Source organism: Leuresthes tenuis, unplaced genomic scaffold, assembly GCF_036924035.1.
Source record: "Leuresthes tenuis unplaced genomic scaffold, fLeuTen1.0.hap1 SCAF_20, whole genome shotgun sequence".
In the NCBI taxonomy this organism is placed as follows: Eukaryota; Metazoa; Chordata; class Actinopteri; order Atheriniformes; family Atherinopsidae; genus Leuresthes; species Leuresthes tenuis.
This window is the reverse complement of record NW_027325374.1, coordinates 15,224,485-15,240,860: the sequence shown is the minus strand read 5'-3', so window position 1 is coordinate 15,240,860 and position 16,376 is coordinate 15,224,485. Positions and strand designations below refer to the sequence as shown.

The 16,376-nt window shown below is 43.2% G+C and overlaps 2 protein-coding genes across 3 annotated transcripts in view; one reads left to right on the top strand and one right to left on the bottom strand.

The window, feature by feature from the left end:
• Positions 1 to 16,376, bottom strand: part of fam234a (family with sequence similarity 234 member A) — a 114,276-nt gene that overhangs the window by 88,635 nt on the left and 9,265 nt on the right. The gene's annotated exons all lie outside the window — the stretch shown is intronic.
• katnip (katanin interacting protein) lies at positions 92 to 16,318 on the top strand. Of its 2 annotated transcripts, XM_072373866.1 has the most exons (29): positions 92 to 230; positions 783 to 891; positions 2,350 to 2,438; positions 2,769 to 2,944; positions 3,383 to 3,495; positions 3,599 to 3,700; positions 3,830 to 3,970; positions 4,219 to 4,456; positions 4,615 to 4,746; positions 4,922 to 5,073; positions 5,310 to 5,416; positions 5,673 to 5,769; positions 5,857 to 6,066; positions 6,497 to 6,634; positions 7,507 to 8,365; positions 8,855 to 9,622; positions 9,713 to 9,921; positions 10,010 to 10,088; positions 10,191 to 10,368; positions 10,453 to 10,618; positions 10,986 to 11,152; positions 11,243 to 11,307; positions 13,355 to 13,465; positions 13,614 to 13,753; positions 13,848 to 13,949; positions 14,035 to 14,195; positions 14,397 to 14,423; positions 14,718 to 14,803; positions 14,888 to 16,318. In XM_072373866.1, exons 2-29 carry the CDS (start codon positions 880 to 882, stop codon positions 14,944 to 14,946), a joined length of 4,884 nt encoding a protein of 1,627 aa, XP_072229967.1. In that variant the 5' UTR covers positions 92 to 230; positions 783 to 879; the 3' UTR covers positions 14,947 to 16,318. The 2 variants fall into 2 exon arrangements, with proteins under 2 accessions (XP_072229967.1, XP_072229968.1); XM_072373867.1 differs by lacking the exon at positions 14,397 to 14,423.

The following is a 16,376-nucleotide window of genomic DNA, read 5'->3' as shown; positions in this document are numbered from 1 at the left end:
CAATACAAAGGTTTAGTGATGGAGCTCGCACTGACGTCGGAGGAGAGGGCAAAGAGGGCCGGCGGAGGGCGTGTCTAACACGGATGCGACTCTTCGCATTGGTGGATAACTATCCTGGTTACCAACCAACACAACAGTGGGCACATGAGAAAACACAAAAAAAGAGGAAAAATAAATAAATAAACAACGGCAATTCCAAAGCCAATGGCTGAGAAAGTAGTGCAACGACAGTAAGTACATTCCTTATAATTATCGGAGTCTGGGTAAAGCGTGTACGAAAATACAAAAGCAAGACCCACTTTTTTTACGTGTTTCCCATGTAAACTAGTGACATGCTAACCCATGCTAGCCTTTCGGTTTGTCTTTAGCGTCAGTGTTAGCCTCGTTGGACAGCTGAAAAAAACGTTGTCCTCTGTCTCTAACCACAGGAACCGGTTTGTGCGTTCAACTGTTCACCGTTATAAGCAAATAAGCAAAAAGCGTTAGCTTACCTGTAACGGTAACCTGCTAGTTAGCTGTTAATGGCAAACAACGATGGCACGCGCTGCCACACGTCAACCCCCCCTGTGCGGTTACTTAGGTTCACGGTGTATTTACTTGTTGAAAATAGTTTTTTTGCAAGAAATCTCAGGTTTAAAGGCGCGTAACGCTACGGAGACAGCGCATATTCTATATTTGTGCTGCTGAATCGCCCCTTCGGGTGTGGCGACATTTTTTTTTTTCTAAAACGAGCTCATTCTTGTAAGGCTAACCTTGGTGTTCTCATCTGTGTCACCCTGCAGTGAGGAAAAAGCACCGCACAGATTTTAAATATATTTGAATGGTCTGCCCGCTTCAAAATATGGGATAGTACTTACAGAACATCATCTGCAGCACACAATGGATAAAAAGGTAAGAGAAGGGTTATATAACTGCCCGTCTAAACTGTATTTTTAAGGTCACATCATCTGTCATTTCACTACAATACTCACTGTTCTTAACATGTAGGCGTTAACCGCTGTCATGCTTGCCTTATTTCACAGCAGTGTCTGAGCTGTCACTGTGTCTTTACTCTGTCACTAACAAGTATTTTCAATTGTTTTCTTCACATTTCCCTGCCTCTCCTCTGCTCCTGACACTGACAGATGCTAGTTGACTTTTATAAACTAAGTAAGAGCCTTGCGGTTTATGTGTTTGTCTTGCATGATTATCTGTGTTAGGAATGGCATGAGCTGGAAGTGACTGTTAGGCAGACATCTGATCCTCCTTCCAAGACACACTCCTGTTTAAGCTGTTCAATTGATCGCAGGCAGCATCCGGTGCTTTAGTGGGGGATGATTTCATTTTAGTTTAGTCCAGTGGTGTCTGAACCAAGTATATGAGGAAAGGATTAGGCATTTCACATTGATCCTATTGCATCAGTGGTAGATTTGTCTCTCTATTTGAATATATGGAGACGGTTCGATTGTGCAAACACCAATGTCAACATTTCACCAGCACTTCCCCATGGTTTGCCACCATTTGTGACCCCTGCTCCTAAAATAGATTAGACACACCGGCTGTTCATCTTGAAGCCCTTACCCTCTGCTATTAAACTGAGTGAATGTTGATGGATGTAATGTGAATTCAGGATCTAATTAGTCAGGTTTTCAGTAAAAGGATGGTGGTCAAAGCTACTAATGACACAAATCTTAAACCAACTCTGGCATAGAGTGATTTTACCCTTGAATATTGCACATTTATTTTAAACAAAAGGCTTTTGACTGGCTTGCCTGCATTTTAAACCTTTCTGTTTTTCACAGCATTTCATATGTGTGACAATTTATTCAGCGTCATTGAGAAATGGCTACCATTTCATTATACAGAGGCATATAAGTGCGGGATCTGAACACTCTTCTTTCAGTTACTTTGCTGCAGCTGTCAGTCCGAATGAGCACCGGGTAGCTCCACCTTTTTAAAGATCAACTCGATTCTTACGAAGCACACAAGCAAGCCTATGTTCACAGACATTTGACAAGATCTTGGGTCGCGCTGAGTCAGCAGTGACCCTCGGTTTTATGCATTCTTTCAGCAGCGCATTCTTCTGCAATCACTATTCTGCAGGCCTTCACGGATGCATATCGTGGTAACACTGAACTCAACACACATTCAGCAACCTGACATATTACTTACACGCCACTGATACTGTAGACTGGAGGAGCAAGTTGCATGCATGGATGTTGTGGTGCACAGAATTCAGTTGATTTAGGTCGTGAATGTGTGCACATGTGCAAGGATGATGTCCAATAGGACTGCCCCCCCCCTCAAGTAGCAGCTTTTCTGACCCTTCATTGTGTGTATGTGTGTTTATTGATGTATGTGGTCTTGAAGGAGACTAAGACGTGCCAAGGGGAGAAGCTTGCCTCTGCTGTAGATGACACTCTGGATGAATATTTAATCGCCCTCCAGCACAAAAACAGGTGAAGTGTGAGCACACGCGGCTGCAGATGGTCAGATTGGATTTCACTGAGGAGCTGCACAACTCCGCCATGACTTTTAAGTGGTGCTCAACAACAACACTGATTGGTTGGATTCCCTCCAATGAGAGGCGAAAGGATATCTGTGTTTGAAATAGGGTGGAGAAGATGGAGAATGGTTTTCATTAAAGAATATACATGAGTCTCGTAAATGATTTCTTATCCTGTGAAAAAAATATTATATGTTAAAATATATATTAACTATAAAATTGAATATGTTATATTTTTTGTAATTTCTTTCTGGATGGTTATCTGTTAATCTTTGCTTTTCAGGGTCTTAAAGCGCCTCAGAGTGAAAAACCCCAGAGAAATTGAGTTGGAGCAGCTTGAGCAAGGTTTTTCGATTTACCTTAACGGAGCCAATGCTGAATCCAGTAAGAAGCACCTCAGGGGCCCCAACAACAAGTCAGTCCCTTCTGTGCCTACTTGGAAGCCCGCCAGTACAGCCGGTACGCTGCTAGACTAATTTCCACCTACATTCTGAGCAACATCTTGTTGTATAAAACCACATTGTTTTGTTGTTTCTCTTTTTTTTACCTCTTGTGCATAGGAGAGAATTAAGTAAATATTGTTATATCCCTGAAGTCAAAGGTACTATTCCATCCTATTTCTCGTAGCTTCTGTCATCTGTAGACCATATGGGGCCCTAGCTAATGGCCACCGCTCCTCAGCTTGTAGTTTGCATGGTGTGATCCCGTGCCCAGTCCCAATGAATAAGTGATAGTGACAGTTGTAGCTGGCAGCCATTTTTATTTATATATTTTTTTTCAGTTCTTCCTTTATGTGCTGTGGACCATCTGCGCATGTGACCGTGTGTTCCCTCTCCTCCGAGGCTGTAGTCTGCTGTTTGTGCTCATGCTCCTCTCTGCGCTGTGACTCATCCACAGATGTCTGTAGAAGTGCCCACCAGCTAACTGAAGATAGTCGTAATCTGGATCAGACCAACAGGAAAAGGAGCCAAACCGCCCCAGAAAAGGTCCAGAGGAAAGAATGGGTGCAGGTATGGCCTTACAGCGTCCTAATTTGTGAGTTTGCCTTAAATGAAAAACAGTATATGTGATGATCGCATGTTCCTTTTTTTTTTTTTTTCCTGCTGTTTGTAGGATTCTGTTAAAATTCGAACTGAGAATGGAACGAGTTTGCATATATTTCCGGAAAAGCGCTACTCAGAAGATTTTGAGCCCTACGAAAGTGTAGACATGGAGGTAGAGTGAAGATTCCTACTAGGACAGTATGTGACCAGAGCTATGTGTCAGATGCAGCTGTCTGAACTGCTTTGCATCTCTCTGTCTCTGCCATTTTCCCCCTTTATCCAATCGTCCTCGTTAATGCAGAGCTCAACTCCACGTAGTCCCTGCTGCCAAAGAGACGCCTGCAAAGTTTCACACTCCTTCAGCTCCAGGCCTGAGAGCCAGGGAGGCCCAGCAAACCAGGAGCACAGTGAAAAGGTGTTACTCAACCTTGAGGAAGTGAAGGTAATCAAAAAAAATGATGTGCACTTTTTTGTATCATGTGGTCAAGATGGCACGAGATGTGATGAATTATCTAAATTTGTTCCACACCCTTTGGTGTTAATTTATGACAGATTTCAGGTGTCGTCACTCAAATCAAGGCAACAGTTAAACTGTCAGCATTCTTGTCTGTTATGTATGTGCCTGTTGGGGCTTGGATTGATGACTGATGAGTATTGATGCATACGTAAAGACTGAGCTTCGTAAACTAGGTTTTACGTCGGAGCTTGGAGGTTAGCATGCGACGGACCAGCAGTGGCTCAGCGGGGGAGGAGTCAGACGAAGAGTGGGTAGAGGAGCAGATTGAAAGGGAGGAGAGCACCGAGAGTCTTGATGAATTGGGGCTGCCTCTCTCCTCCTCCAAGTCCTCTAACTCTCGACCAAGTGGGACTCATAGTCATTTTGACTCAGCAAACCTCATCGTCTTGGACTTTGGACCCTCACCTACAGGTTGGCTTTTATGGAAATTTTACCATGTGATTCCTTATCTGCTTCGTCAGTGCATCAGCTGCTACAGTCCAGTTTTCTTGTTTTGTTCATCAGCACGTGAGATACGGATCGATGGATACCTCTGCTCCTGTTCTAAAATAATGTTCTCTATTTTGCAGGTCGTAAGATTGAACGTTCTCTCTCTGCAAAAAGGAAAGAAAGCATTGACACCTTTATACCCACCAAGCCTATGTTGGTCAAGAGCAAAACATTAGATAGGCCACCTTCAAAAGAGAGCTGGGATTATCAGAGTGAGTCCTTTCACCTTTTAGAAAAGTGTGGTTAATGCTTAATGTTCACATTTAAAAAAAACAAAAACAAAACCAAAAAAAAAAGGTGTGATCTGACCTACACTGAATGAACCTTTTTGTACAGGTCCAATGAAAAGTGTTTCAATTCTCCAAAGTGTTTCGTTTTTTTTGGAAGGGCCAAGGAGTCGGGTGGAGAGGCCCCTGTCAGCAGCCAGAAAGACTTCTTTTGAAGAGCGAGACTCGGATGAGGTTGCGTACAGGGTGCGCCAGGCCATACAGAGAGAAAACACGCCTGTGCAGAAAGCCGAGATCTTCAGTCGCAACACGGTCTGCTTGGTCTTTACTACACTTCTTGCATCTTCACTTGACTCAGGCTGCTGCTTTTACTGTGCTGTTAGCAGATGTTTTATTGCTGATGTGCAATATCTCCCGTCTATTCCCTGGTACTTCCTCTCGCTCTTCACCTGTAGTTCTACACATGTATTAGGTGTGCTTTTGGTATCAACAGGTATATTCTTATGTAGTTGCCTTCCATATGATTGTTTTGGTTCCTTTTCTTCCAGGGCCGGGGACACCAGATGATGAATGGTTTAAAGCATCATAACACACATGACAAGGATGAGAGTAATGTCACTCTGGCCATGCAAAGAATAACGCTCATGGGCGCCAGGTATGCTGACACTCGCACTTAAACACCACGAGGATAGAAAGATGCTTGGTGCTTTCGGTAACCACGCACAGTTTTCGGTGTTCTATAATTGCATTTGAACCTGACAGTAAAAATAAATGATGCGCACGCCATGTTACCTTGAAGAGTTATTTATTGGTGTGGCTTCCATGGTGCTGGACCATCACCCCGCCAGTAATATGAAGGTCAGGCACAACACACTAAGCAGATGAGCTGACTGTGTCATAATTCTTCTCAGGCAGCAACAAAAACTGCTGAAAGCCTTGGAGAAACTCGAAGCTGGACCCAGCCACAGCCATCCTCAGAGTGCCAGAACAGACTACAGCAGGCAGCCGGTTAGTGAGTAGCACCGTCTCGCAGATCAAAATGAGTAATCCTCATGTTGCTGGGTGTCACTCTGTGGTTTTGTGTTGTTGTTGAAGAGGCGGCAGTTGTCAACAGAGGTCACCCCAGCGTTGTATGTTACTATGGAGATCCTGTCAAACTGGGGGAACCCGCTGCTGGTTGGGCTCACTGAGTTGCAGTTCTTTTGCCTCAGACACAAGAAGTTGTACGTGTCACCTCATGACCTAGACATCAGGAATGCTGACTACCCAGGGAATCTCGGGGCGCTTGTCAATGGAAAGGTGAAGGTGGGTTTCTGCTGCCTCAGCACCCCGTTGGAATGATTTCTGCTTAACTTAAATCTGTGCAAGCCTGTTTACTGTCAAAACTGTTATTAGTTACAGTTGTGCTTTTCCTGCTATGACATATAAAATATCTGCCATAAGAAAGCTTTACTGTACGAACTGTAATATTTGTGTGTTGTTGATTAAACTGAAAAAAAAAAACAGCTTACAAATCTTTTTATGTAGATTTGCTCATTTTATTATATCATTTCGGGTTTTATCAACACTTACGGGATCCTGAAGCAGAAAAACAGCTTCAGGGTCTTTACAAATTTACAAAGGGTCTGACTGCAGAGAGAAATGCTTAAGGCGGTTCTTGACATTTGTGAATTGACATAGCGTTTGCTTTTTTTTCTTCTTTGTCTTTTTTGGGTCCGCCCGCTTGGATTAATAGACCACAAAAGAGCGCAACATGTGGACGTGTCCCTCCCACCCTCCCATCCAGCTCTACTTTATCATAAGGAACACAGAGCGCTCCCCAGATTTTGGAATATCTTGTATCAGAATCTGGAACTACAACAGAAGTCTCAATGTAAGTGCATTTTATTTCAGTTTATGAGTTGTTATGTGTTTTTTAGGACCTTTTATTCACTGGAATCTGTTTCACAAATCTTTGGGTTTATCCCGCTGTTGATTTTGGTGTCTCCAGCTCGCAGACGATCCTAGACTTTTATGTTCTCATTCTATGAGATGATGGTGTTTACGTCAGGGGTTCACTTTAAGCAGTGGTTGGCTGAGCTGCCTGTCACTTTGTCCAAATGTGGAACACTGAGAGATTAACCCCAGAGGATTAGTGTAGCATGGGCTGTTGCCTCTCAGCGTCACTGCTGTTCATGGAAGGGTAAAGAGACCCCTTCATATCTCTCTGTTGTTCACTTAACCATCTGGAATGATTGAATATTTGTATTAGCGAACGGGGGCTTGAACATGCAAGGTAAGGAATCCCTCGTGAGAAGTAGATATTAAGCTGAATGGGGTTTATGGGGGTTTGCTGCCTGGAGGATTGAGCAGATTTGAGTTGTTGTTTGTGATCGGACTAATTACAGCTAGCCTGTAAACAAACTCTTGTATGAGAATGGGGAATTAATCTGTAGTCTGTGTGAGGAATCATGACATTTTTTTTTTGCATTTGAATTCAGCTTGGTTTAAAACTTGAATATCCTTCAGTATACAAATACATAATGTAAAGTTCAAGACTTTTTCATGTGATACAATTCACCCGTAAGGTCTTTCAGTTAATTTAATATTTGGAGTTTATTTTGTGCATAGATTTAAGATGTTAATCTGCATTGTTTGGACATGTTGCAGCATAAACTGGTCCTTAAAGTTGTAATCTAGAAAAAACTGTTAGATATCTCTGCAAACTGGGAATGCTGGTAAATCAGGGCTCTATTTCTTTTGCAGGAGCTTGACATTGGTGCGCGCCACATAAAGCTGTATCTTAACAGCACGTTGGTCTTTGAAGGTGAGCTGGAGAAGGGCTGTGGAAACCAAGTCTTTGACTACAGCACCACAATTGATCTCCAGGATTTCCAGGTCTCAGACTCGCTGTTCTCCAGCCCTGTGTCTTCAGGACACAATCTTCGGGGTGCAAGCCCCCATCGCTATGAGGACAGGACCGGAGGAGAGGGCAACTGCACTCAGCGATACCAGAGTTTGAATCCCTTGTCAGACACAGCAGACAAGGCTATGGTAGACATGCAGGAGAAATCACATACTCCGCTACCACCCATCACTTCTTCAGCGGTTGGTTCGTCCTCCACTCATCACTTCTCCATACAAAAAAACTCTTTTGACCTGTCTGCCTCAGAAGAGCCTATTTCCCCCAGACAGCAAGTGGAGCAGCCAGCACCCATGGAGCAGACAGTCACCACCCAGCCATCCTCCTCTCGGGTTGCCCCTCAGTGGCTACAGCCCCTGAACAGAGGTGCACCTGAAGGCTGTGAGGCCAGCAGGGAGAGGCCACGCTGGCTAATACCTCAGCACTCAACAGAACTTAAAGCATCCCCAGCCTCATCCTCATCCATGCTCCCAGAGCTGCCCTGTAACCCAGGCCGGGTGTGCCGAGGGGTGGATAGGGCCATGAATGGAGGGCAGTGGAAGGCTGAGTCTTTGGACCTGAGCTGCAACCTCCTCGAGGAGCTTGGGGAGCAAAAGCCAGAGAGGCCCATCAGTGGACGAAGGAGCTCGTTCAGAAACGCCTCAGTCAGTGGCAGGCAGGCAGAGGAGCAACATCACAGAGCTACGTCAGCTGCAAACATTGGTAGGTGGTGCTTACCTTGTTCCAATGTTATAATTGTGTACCAGAGACGTTACTCTGCATCAACCAGCTTTCAAAATAGTCTGCTTTCAAAGGTTTGCACACCTCTAGTTTTAATTTACCTTAATTATAGTTCATGCTATGTTCTTATTAAGTAAACCCAAAAAAGCAGCTTTCAGTGATCATTTTTGAGGGAATTTTCAACCATATTTTCATTAGTTGTTTTTTTTAAACTTTTTTGGATGTTTATTTCTTGTCTGGATGATGTGGTTTTAAATACCTCATGATGTGGCTCTCTCAAATATTTTACAAAAATGGAAGTCCATTTCTTAGACTTGTTAAACAACAGACACTCGTAATGGCCTTTGGACTTTTTTGGTTTATAAGAAGTACCTTTTTTATGTCTTCATCTTGAGAGTTTGGTAACTAAAGGATTTTTATTACTTTAGTTTGTTTGTAGTTCTGAATCTAATACTTGTGTGTGTCTTCCAGAGGAGCCGATATCTTTGGTGAACGCAAGCAGGAGGCAGAGCAGCTCTCGGGCCCAGCTGCACAGCCACCAGGATGACACCCTCATGGAGTCATGGGACTCTCTCACTAAGTTCAACCAATGTCAGCGTGGACGCATCTCTAATATGGGTTTCGAAGGTGACATCTTTGATGAGTTCCTTCAGCGCCAGGGACGTGGTCCTCCCACAGTCCCAGTTAACCCCTCCGCTGCACCCAGGAGTCCACTGTCTTCACTTACCAGTCAGGGGCCGCTGTGTGAAGGCCCTGACGATGATCCATTCTTAGAGCGTGAGGATGACTTTGAGATCCCGGTTCTGCCGCAGGGCCAAAGGTTGGTCATTAACATTCTGTCCACATGGGGGGATCGCCACTATGTGGGTCTCAATGGCCTGGAGGTGTTCAGCTCTAGTGGAGAGCCTCTTCGACCTGCTCATATTCGTGCTGACCCTCCAGATATCAACATTCTTCCAGCATATGGTAAGGATCCACGGGTTGTCACCAACTTGATTGATGGCATCAATCGCACTCAGGATGACATGCATCTTTGGCTAGCCCCGTTCACCCCTAGTCGTAGCCACACCATCTTCCTGGACTTTGGAGCTCCGTACCAGGTTGCCATGATCCGAGTATGGAACTACAACAAGTCGCGCATCCACTCATTCCGTGGTGTGAGAGAGGTGGAGATGCTGCTGGATGGAAGGTGCATCTTCAGGGGAGAAATTGCCAAAGCCTCTGGAACGCTTTCTGGAGGTATCTGACCAGAAATGCACAACATCATATACTCTGTTTGTATTTACCATTTACTTACTTAGCCTTTTCCTCACTCTAATGTCACAAAAGGATTGGACCAGTTCGGGGACACTATCCTGTTTACTACTGATGATGAGATCCTGGAGGCCATGTCGCGCTACGATGAAACCTTCCTCAGTGAAGGTGAGGGTCCTGACAGCTCGGTGTATGAAGAGGAGCTGCAGAGACCGCGCACAGCAGATGGAGAGGGTGAAGAAAGACCTTTCACACAGGCCGGTTTCAGAGAGGAAGACCTCACTGTAAGTACAGGCTCTTTGATCAATACGTTCAGGTTTCACAGGGTTTGTTTTAATGTGTATTAATGTTTAATGTGTGCTATATTTCTAGTTGAAACTTCAACTCAATCCCACTGTGAGCCAATCTGAGGAGACTTTGGAACATATTCCTGGGATGTACACTGGAAAGTGTGAGTATACTAATGATACTGTATTATCGCATCTGTTTCTCGTCTCATTGTGTGTTTTGGACATTTTTTTAATTCTAGAGTCTCTGTTTCCTTTTGCTCCAGGCCTTAGACTGGAACTGATGATGACTTGGGGTGACTCCCATTATATGGGCCTGACAGGACTGGAAGTTGTGGGGAAAGATGGTGGAGGCTTACCTTTAGATCTCAGTATGATGGCTGCCTCACCAAGGGACCTCAATGACCTACCTGAGTATGGACATGACTTGCGCACACTTGACAAGTATGTCAATAAGTAAAAAAAATAACTTAGATTACATCACTGCTGTGTTTGCTGCGGTCTTGATTGCATTCTCTCATCCACCAGGCTCATTGATGGCCATAACATTACCACTGACGACCAGCACATGTGGCTGATCCCTTTCTCCTATGGAGAGCCCCACGTTTTGAACATTACCTTCAGCAAGGCCCAGACCGTCGCTGGCCTCCGTATTTGGAATTATAACAAGTCACCTGAGGACTCATACAGAGGGGTGAGACACTTGACTGCTGCCCTCAAATCATTTTATTATTATGCTGCAGAATTTACAAGCAAATATATTTTCCTTACACTAATGATCAGAAGTTTAATGTAATCATTTATGAAACATTGAAATAGGAAATACTATCATGAGAGTGCGAATTATTTTCAGTGGGGTTAGAGATCAGTCCTTGTTTTTCAGTAAATAAGAGGAAACAGATTTGAAGCTATCAGAATAATAAACTTAGACATTTGAAGTACTTCAAAGACATCTGAAGTATTGCACAGACGTGGTTTTGGTATTGCAAAATTATTTAGCAAGGAAGGTCCTATATGGAGAAATCTTACGAACAAAAAAAATGGCTACATGTTTGGTTCAGGTGAAAGTCTTGCATTTGTTCATGGATGATGTTGCCATCTCGCCAACGGAGGGATTTCTGATCAGGAAAGGACCAGGGAACTGTCACTTTGACTTTGCCCAGGAGATCCTCTTCGTTGACTTCCTTCAGACTCCCACTGAAAACAAGATGATAGAAGACTCCCACAGGTTTGAACCAGAATTCAAACTCTTATGTGTTTGATTTGGACATTAGAAAGTGGCATTTACTCATTTATTATTGTGTTGTTTCTTATTTAGAGCAAGCACTAAGAAACAAGAACAGGCCAGCATGGACTATGAAGCTCCCATCATGCCTTGTGGGTGTATCCTTTTTTTATGCAGTGACTCGGCATACAGTTCTTATTTGGACAGCTTCTTTTACTGCTTCTGTCTGTTCCAAGATAATATTACGATATTTGCAAATTCTCTGGTCAGATTTTAATTCAAGAAACATTCCGTTACCTGTCTCACTTGCATTGCTAACAACATGGACATTCACATTCTTAGTTGAATTCAATAAATCCAGAAAAAATGAAGATATGTTCTGGTAATTAAGTTAATATTTACCCACTGTTCCGGAGAAGGAAAGCATCAGTAACATATTTTATGCATGGATCAATAACATACATGCAGCCACGTTTCCTGTAATTGCTGCTGTGACATGAGTCACATGGTATTGATGCTGAGGTTATAACAGGACACGGAGCTTGTTGTGAAGAATGGCAGGTTCACCATGTAGAGGGTGTGTCACACTAATGCTGCGTTGCTCTTCATGCTGTTTGAATAGCGAATAGTTTATAAAGTGAATAGCTTTTTTTGCAGTTTTTTTTAATTCATATTACAAGCTATTTTCTTTTTTGTATTCCATCTTTTGCAGTTTTAAAATAACAACACAGGAAAAAAAAGCATAAAACCAGGGTTTGTGTTCCCTGTATGTTCAGTGTTTAGAACTCCCTGAGGTAACTATCACAGCTTTTACCACTTTCTAAGAGTCTTCTCTTGTTTTATTTTTTTTATAAAAAGATCATTTAGCCATATAGCATGTAGTGCTCTTTTGCATCCTGTCTGTGGAATCTTTTTAGAATGTGATCACTGTCCTGATGATGATTATTTTATGCTGCAAAGTAGAACACTTCATCATCACTCAAGAGTCACTAAATCTTCCTCAAAGTCATTTGAAGTTAAATGGGGGGGGGTTTGATTAGTTTTTCTGGCAATCCTACAGACAGAAAAGACTTACCCCAAATTTTTGCAGCCTTGAAAATTTGCATCATCTCCTCTCTTGTAACTGTGATTGTGAATAAACCATATCTCTAACAACAGCTAATCTGAGAGGTCGAATTTTCACCGACAGCACAACGTTCCCCTCTTTCAAACTAAGCCAGGTAACTGATGAAGTCTTAAGTCTGTTGCAACTTATTGTTGCAGACCTACCTGATTATTGTAGTGCCAGAGGCCTGCTTTGTCATTGATGTATTTTTCAAAGATGTGTGGTTACACAATTAAGTGGTCAAAATCAGAGGCCACTCCCCTGTCTGGTGAAAGTCCTGCAGCCAGATGCCACCTGGCATTTAGGTGAAAGTCCTGCAGCCAGATGCCACCTGGCATTCATTTATGTGAAAGTCCTGCAGCCAGATGCCACCTGGCATTTAGGTGAAAGTCCTGCAGCCAGATGCCACCTGGCATTCATTTATGTGAAAGTCCTGCAGCCAGATGCCACCTGGCATTTAGGTGAAAGTCCTGCAGCCAGATGCCACCTGGCATTCATTTATGTGAAAGTCCTGCAGCCAGATGCCACCTGGCATTTAGGTGAAAGTCCTGCAGCCAGATGCCACCTGGTATTCATTTATGTGAAAGTCCTGCAGCCAGATGCCACCTGGCATTTATGTGAAAGTCCTGCAGCCAGATGCCACCTGGCATTTAGGTGAAAGTCCTGCAGCCAGATGCCACCTGGCATTCATTTATGTGAAAGTCCTGCAGCCAGATGTCACCTGGCATTTATGTGAAAGTCAGAAATGTCAGATTGCAAAGACCAATTGGCTTTCAGATCAACACCAGACCAGAAAAACTTTTTTTTTCTTACCTGTCCTGTTGAAACAATTTTATTATTCTGAATGATAGAGACATGATTGTGTGTGTGTGTGTGTGTGTGTGTTTCACGTCTCATTTAGTTCATCTCGAGTTAATTTAGTTCTGTATGTGATCTGAAATGATATGGAGTCTGAGATGGTTTCTCTTTTTTTTTTTTTTTGCTCTTTCCGGTTAAAAAGAAAAAAGAAGCCAAAGTTAACAAACAGCTGCGTGACACTTATTTACCTGTATAAAACATCTAGTTGTCTTACTGTATATTCCTTGACCGCCAACTGTCAGTCATCTTTCAGCTGCAGCTGTTAACAACCTGGGGAGACCCATACTACATTGGTCTGAACGGCGTGGAGTTTTACAACCAGCACCATGAGAAGATCAGTCTCAGCGACAACAGTATCCTTTCTGAGACTTTGATGTACTAAATGTAATCCTTGTGTTTTTACAAACCTGAATTGTATTCGAGCTTTATATGATGTTTATATTCATGTCGGAAAATCGATAAAGAGACTTTCTAATCAGTCCTCAACACTGTGACTTCCAGACATAGCAGCTTTTCCAGACAGTGTGAACGTACTGGACAATGTTAGCGGGGACGTAAGGACGCCAGATAAATTAACTGACGGCGTGAACGATACCCACGACGGCAGACATATGTGGTTAGCTCCGGTGCTTCCTGGACTGGTGAGGAAGTGTGCTGGAGTGACCGTTTGTAACACTTTACTGGACCCACGTTAAAAGTTTGGCGGAGAATTGAGTGCATGTCGTTTCCATGTAGGTAAACCGTGTGTACGTCATCTTTGACCAGCCAGTCACGGTCTCTATGATCAAGCTGTGGAACTACTCTAAGACACCTCAAAGAGGCGTGAAAGAGTTTGGGGTAAGACACTCTGCTGTGGAATATGGCGTTAACGCCAGTCCTGTTTGTTACGTTTGAACCTCTGTTTGTCTGTCTGTGTGCACAGCTGCTGGTGGACGACCTCCTGGTGTATAATGGCATCTTGGACAGCGTAAGCCACTTGTCACGAGGCATTCTGCCGACGTGTGACCCAGTGGTACCATACCACACCATCCTTTTCACAGATGACGTCTACATCACACACCGTGAGAGGAACACAGTCATCAGGTACCCTTTTCTTTTTCTTTTTTTTGTTCAGATGCCATCTCGGGTGGTTGCCTTCTTTTCCAAATGCATGCTTTCTTTACAGTTCACTGTCAAATTATTGACAATCCAAGGTAGACAAATGAACTGATAAACAAAGAGGGTTAGGTTAAACCTCATTGCTCCAGTAACTCAGTTGATTTGAGCAACTCTTCTCCACCTCAGCCCTCTTGGCAGCAGACTTCACCAACAGTGAGTAACTGAGCCTTGAAAGCCTCGTGTCAGCACCCCCGTGTGGTCAAACCCTGTAATGACGATTTGTCCAGTGCCCTCAGATATCCCTCTGGCATCCCTCTCCTTCTGCACCACATGCTTGACTTGTGATGTCCCAGTCTCTCCTCTCTCCCTGGTTTCCTCTTTTACTCCTTTTTGTGGTCTCATAAGGGTGAGACCCACTCGCTCTGAGTTGTGTGTTTTCTTCCTCACAGGTTCGGCAGATTATCTGAGATCCATCTGCTGTGTTTAATTGTTCTTGCTGTGTTGCAGTAATCATGTGGAGGATCAGGACGTGAAGATGACCAATGAGAATCAGATAGTTCATCACAACAAAAAGAAGCAGACCGCAGATCCAGGTGATTCGGAGAAATGGTCGGACTTGGATAAATTACTGGAGAATACAGTTTGTAAACCTAACACTTGTTTGTTATTTAATTTAGCTCTTCGGCCTAAAACCTGCATGACTGATGGTGGGAAACACGGAAAGAGGAGGTACTAACGGAATTTAATATTCATACTCGGAAGAGCTGAACTGAACGGGGGGGACCTTTGGCTGACTGTTAGCCTCCACCTTTCGGAGGGGGACTTTTAATAACCTCCTTTACCTGAGGTCTCACAGCGGCAACCCGAGCTCGGGCATTGGGTTTGTACACACACACGCGCATACATGATTGCGCTTCATGGTTGGACGACTTGTTCGTTCTTTGCTGTGAGAAAACACCCACAGATACATGTAACCCTGAACCCACAGTGCCAGGAGAATTCTGAGGCTGCCTTTTATCAGCCCTGTTATTGTGCCTCGTATGAAACCCTCTTATCTGTGGCTGCTGCTTGTGACTTTTGTGCTGCATATTCTAATGCTGTTTGTGGCTTGTAAATAATCCCAAAAAGAAAAGAAAAAAAACAGGCCAGACGAATACACCCACATCAGGATGTGGCTAATTCTGCGCCGATTAGCTCATGGCCGAATGGGTATGAAAATGCCAATGCATCAACTAATCTAAATGCTATGCAGCCACTAATTTATATCTATTGATAGTTTATACATCTGTAGGCTAATGTGTTTCGAATCCTGATGATTTTACTGCTTTCTGAGGTTTTCACCTTCCTAAGATTTATATCAAAGGCTAATATGATCATTAAAAACAGCTGTAAACTTTAGTAGAAATTTAAATTGAATTAAAACAGGAACTGAAGTTATGCAACGCTTTGCTGTATATTAAAACATGTATTTGGCTTCTCATAATTCAGTCAGCATATATATATATATATTTTCTGCACAGGCGTCGGTCAGTGAAAGCGTGTTTGCAGTCCAAGTGACCTTTTTATTGAGGAGGCAACTGTTTCTTGAGCTGCTAAAGCAGTTTTAGTCACTTTGGTAGAAAACACTATTTGATTTCGAATAGAGAACATGCAACTTCTAATATGCAAATACTATGAAATTACCTCAACTGGAGAAGTGTTGTATTTGAAAAGGGATAAACATGGTCTCACCACCCCTATGACATTTGATAGTCAGTGTTGTACTTTTCTGTCATTCAATATTTACTGTATTTACTTGTTGCATGGAAGAGTCTCCTCAGCATTAGCTGTTAGCTTAAAACCTTGGAGGAGTTTTTTGAAGACTCCCAGTACGAATTCCCACTCCTCACTCGTGGGAGTTAACTGTACATGAAATGCAGTTTTATGTATTTAATTTCAACACGCCCAACAACAACAAGAAGTCATTGCAATTTCTATCAAATCTGCTCTGAGACCGTGGCTACTGTTGTGTTTGACATTCAATGTTTTCAAATATTTATTTTTCTAATCTTTATTATATCTGTATATTTGATGTAGGTTCATTTGAACGAATAAAATCTTCAAATCGATCCATCTTCAGTTTTCTGAATCGTTGCTTTCTCCTCATAATGTGAACGTTGAGCGAAT

Excerpts from the sequence above, each read along its gene's own strand:
- katnip (XM_072373866.1), top strand. Across the intron at positions 4,747-4,921 it reads AGAGAGCTGGGATTATCAGA|GGCCAAGGAGTCGGGTGGAG; the intron begins GTGAGTCCTTTC and ends TTTTTTTGGAAG. Across the intron at positions 10,369-10,452 it reads GACTTGCGCACACTTGACAA|GCTCATTGATGGCCATAACA; the intron begins GTATGTCAATAA and ends CTCATCCACCAG.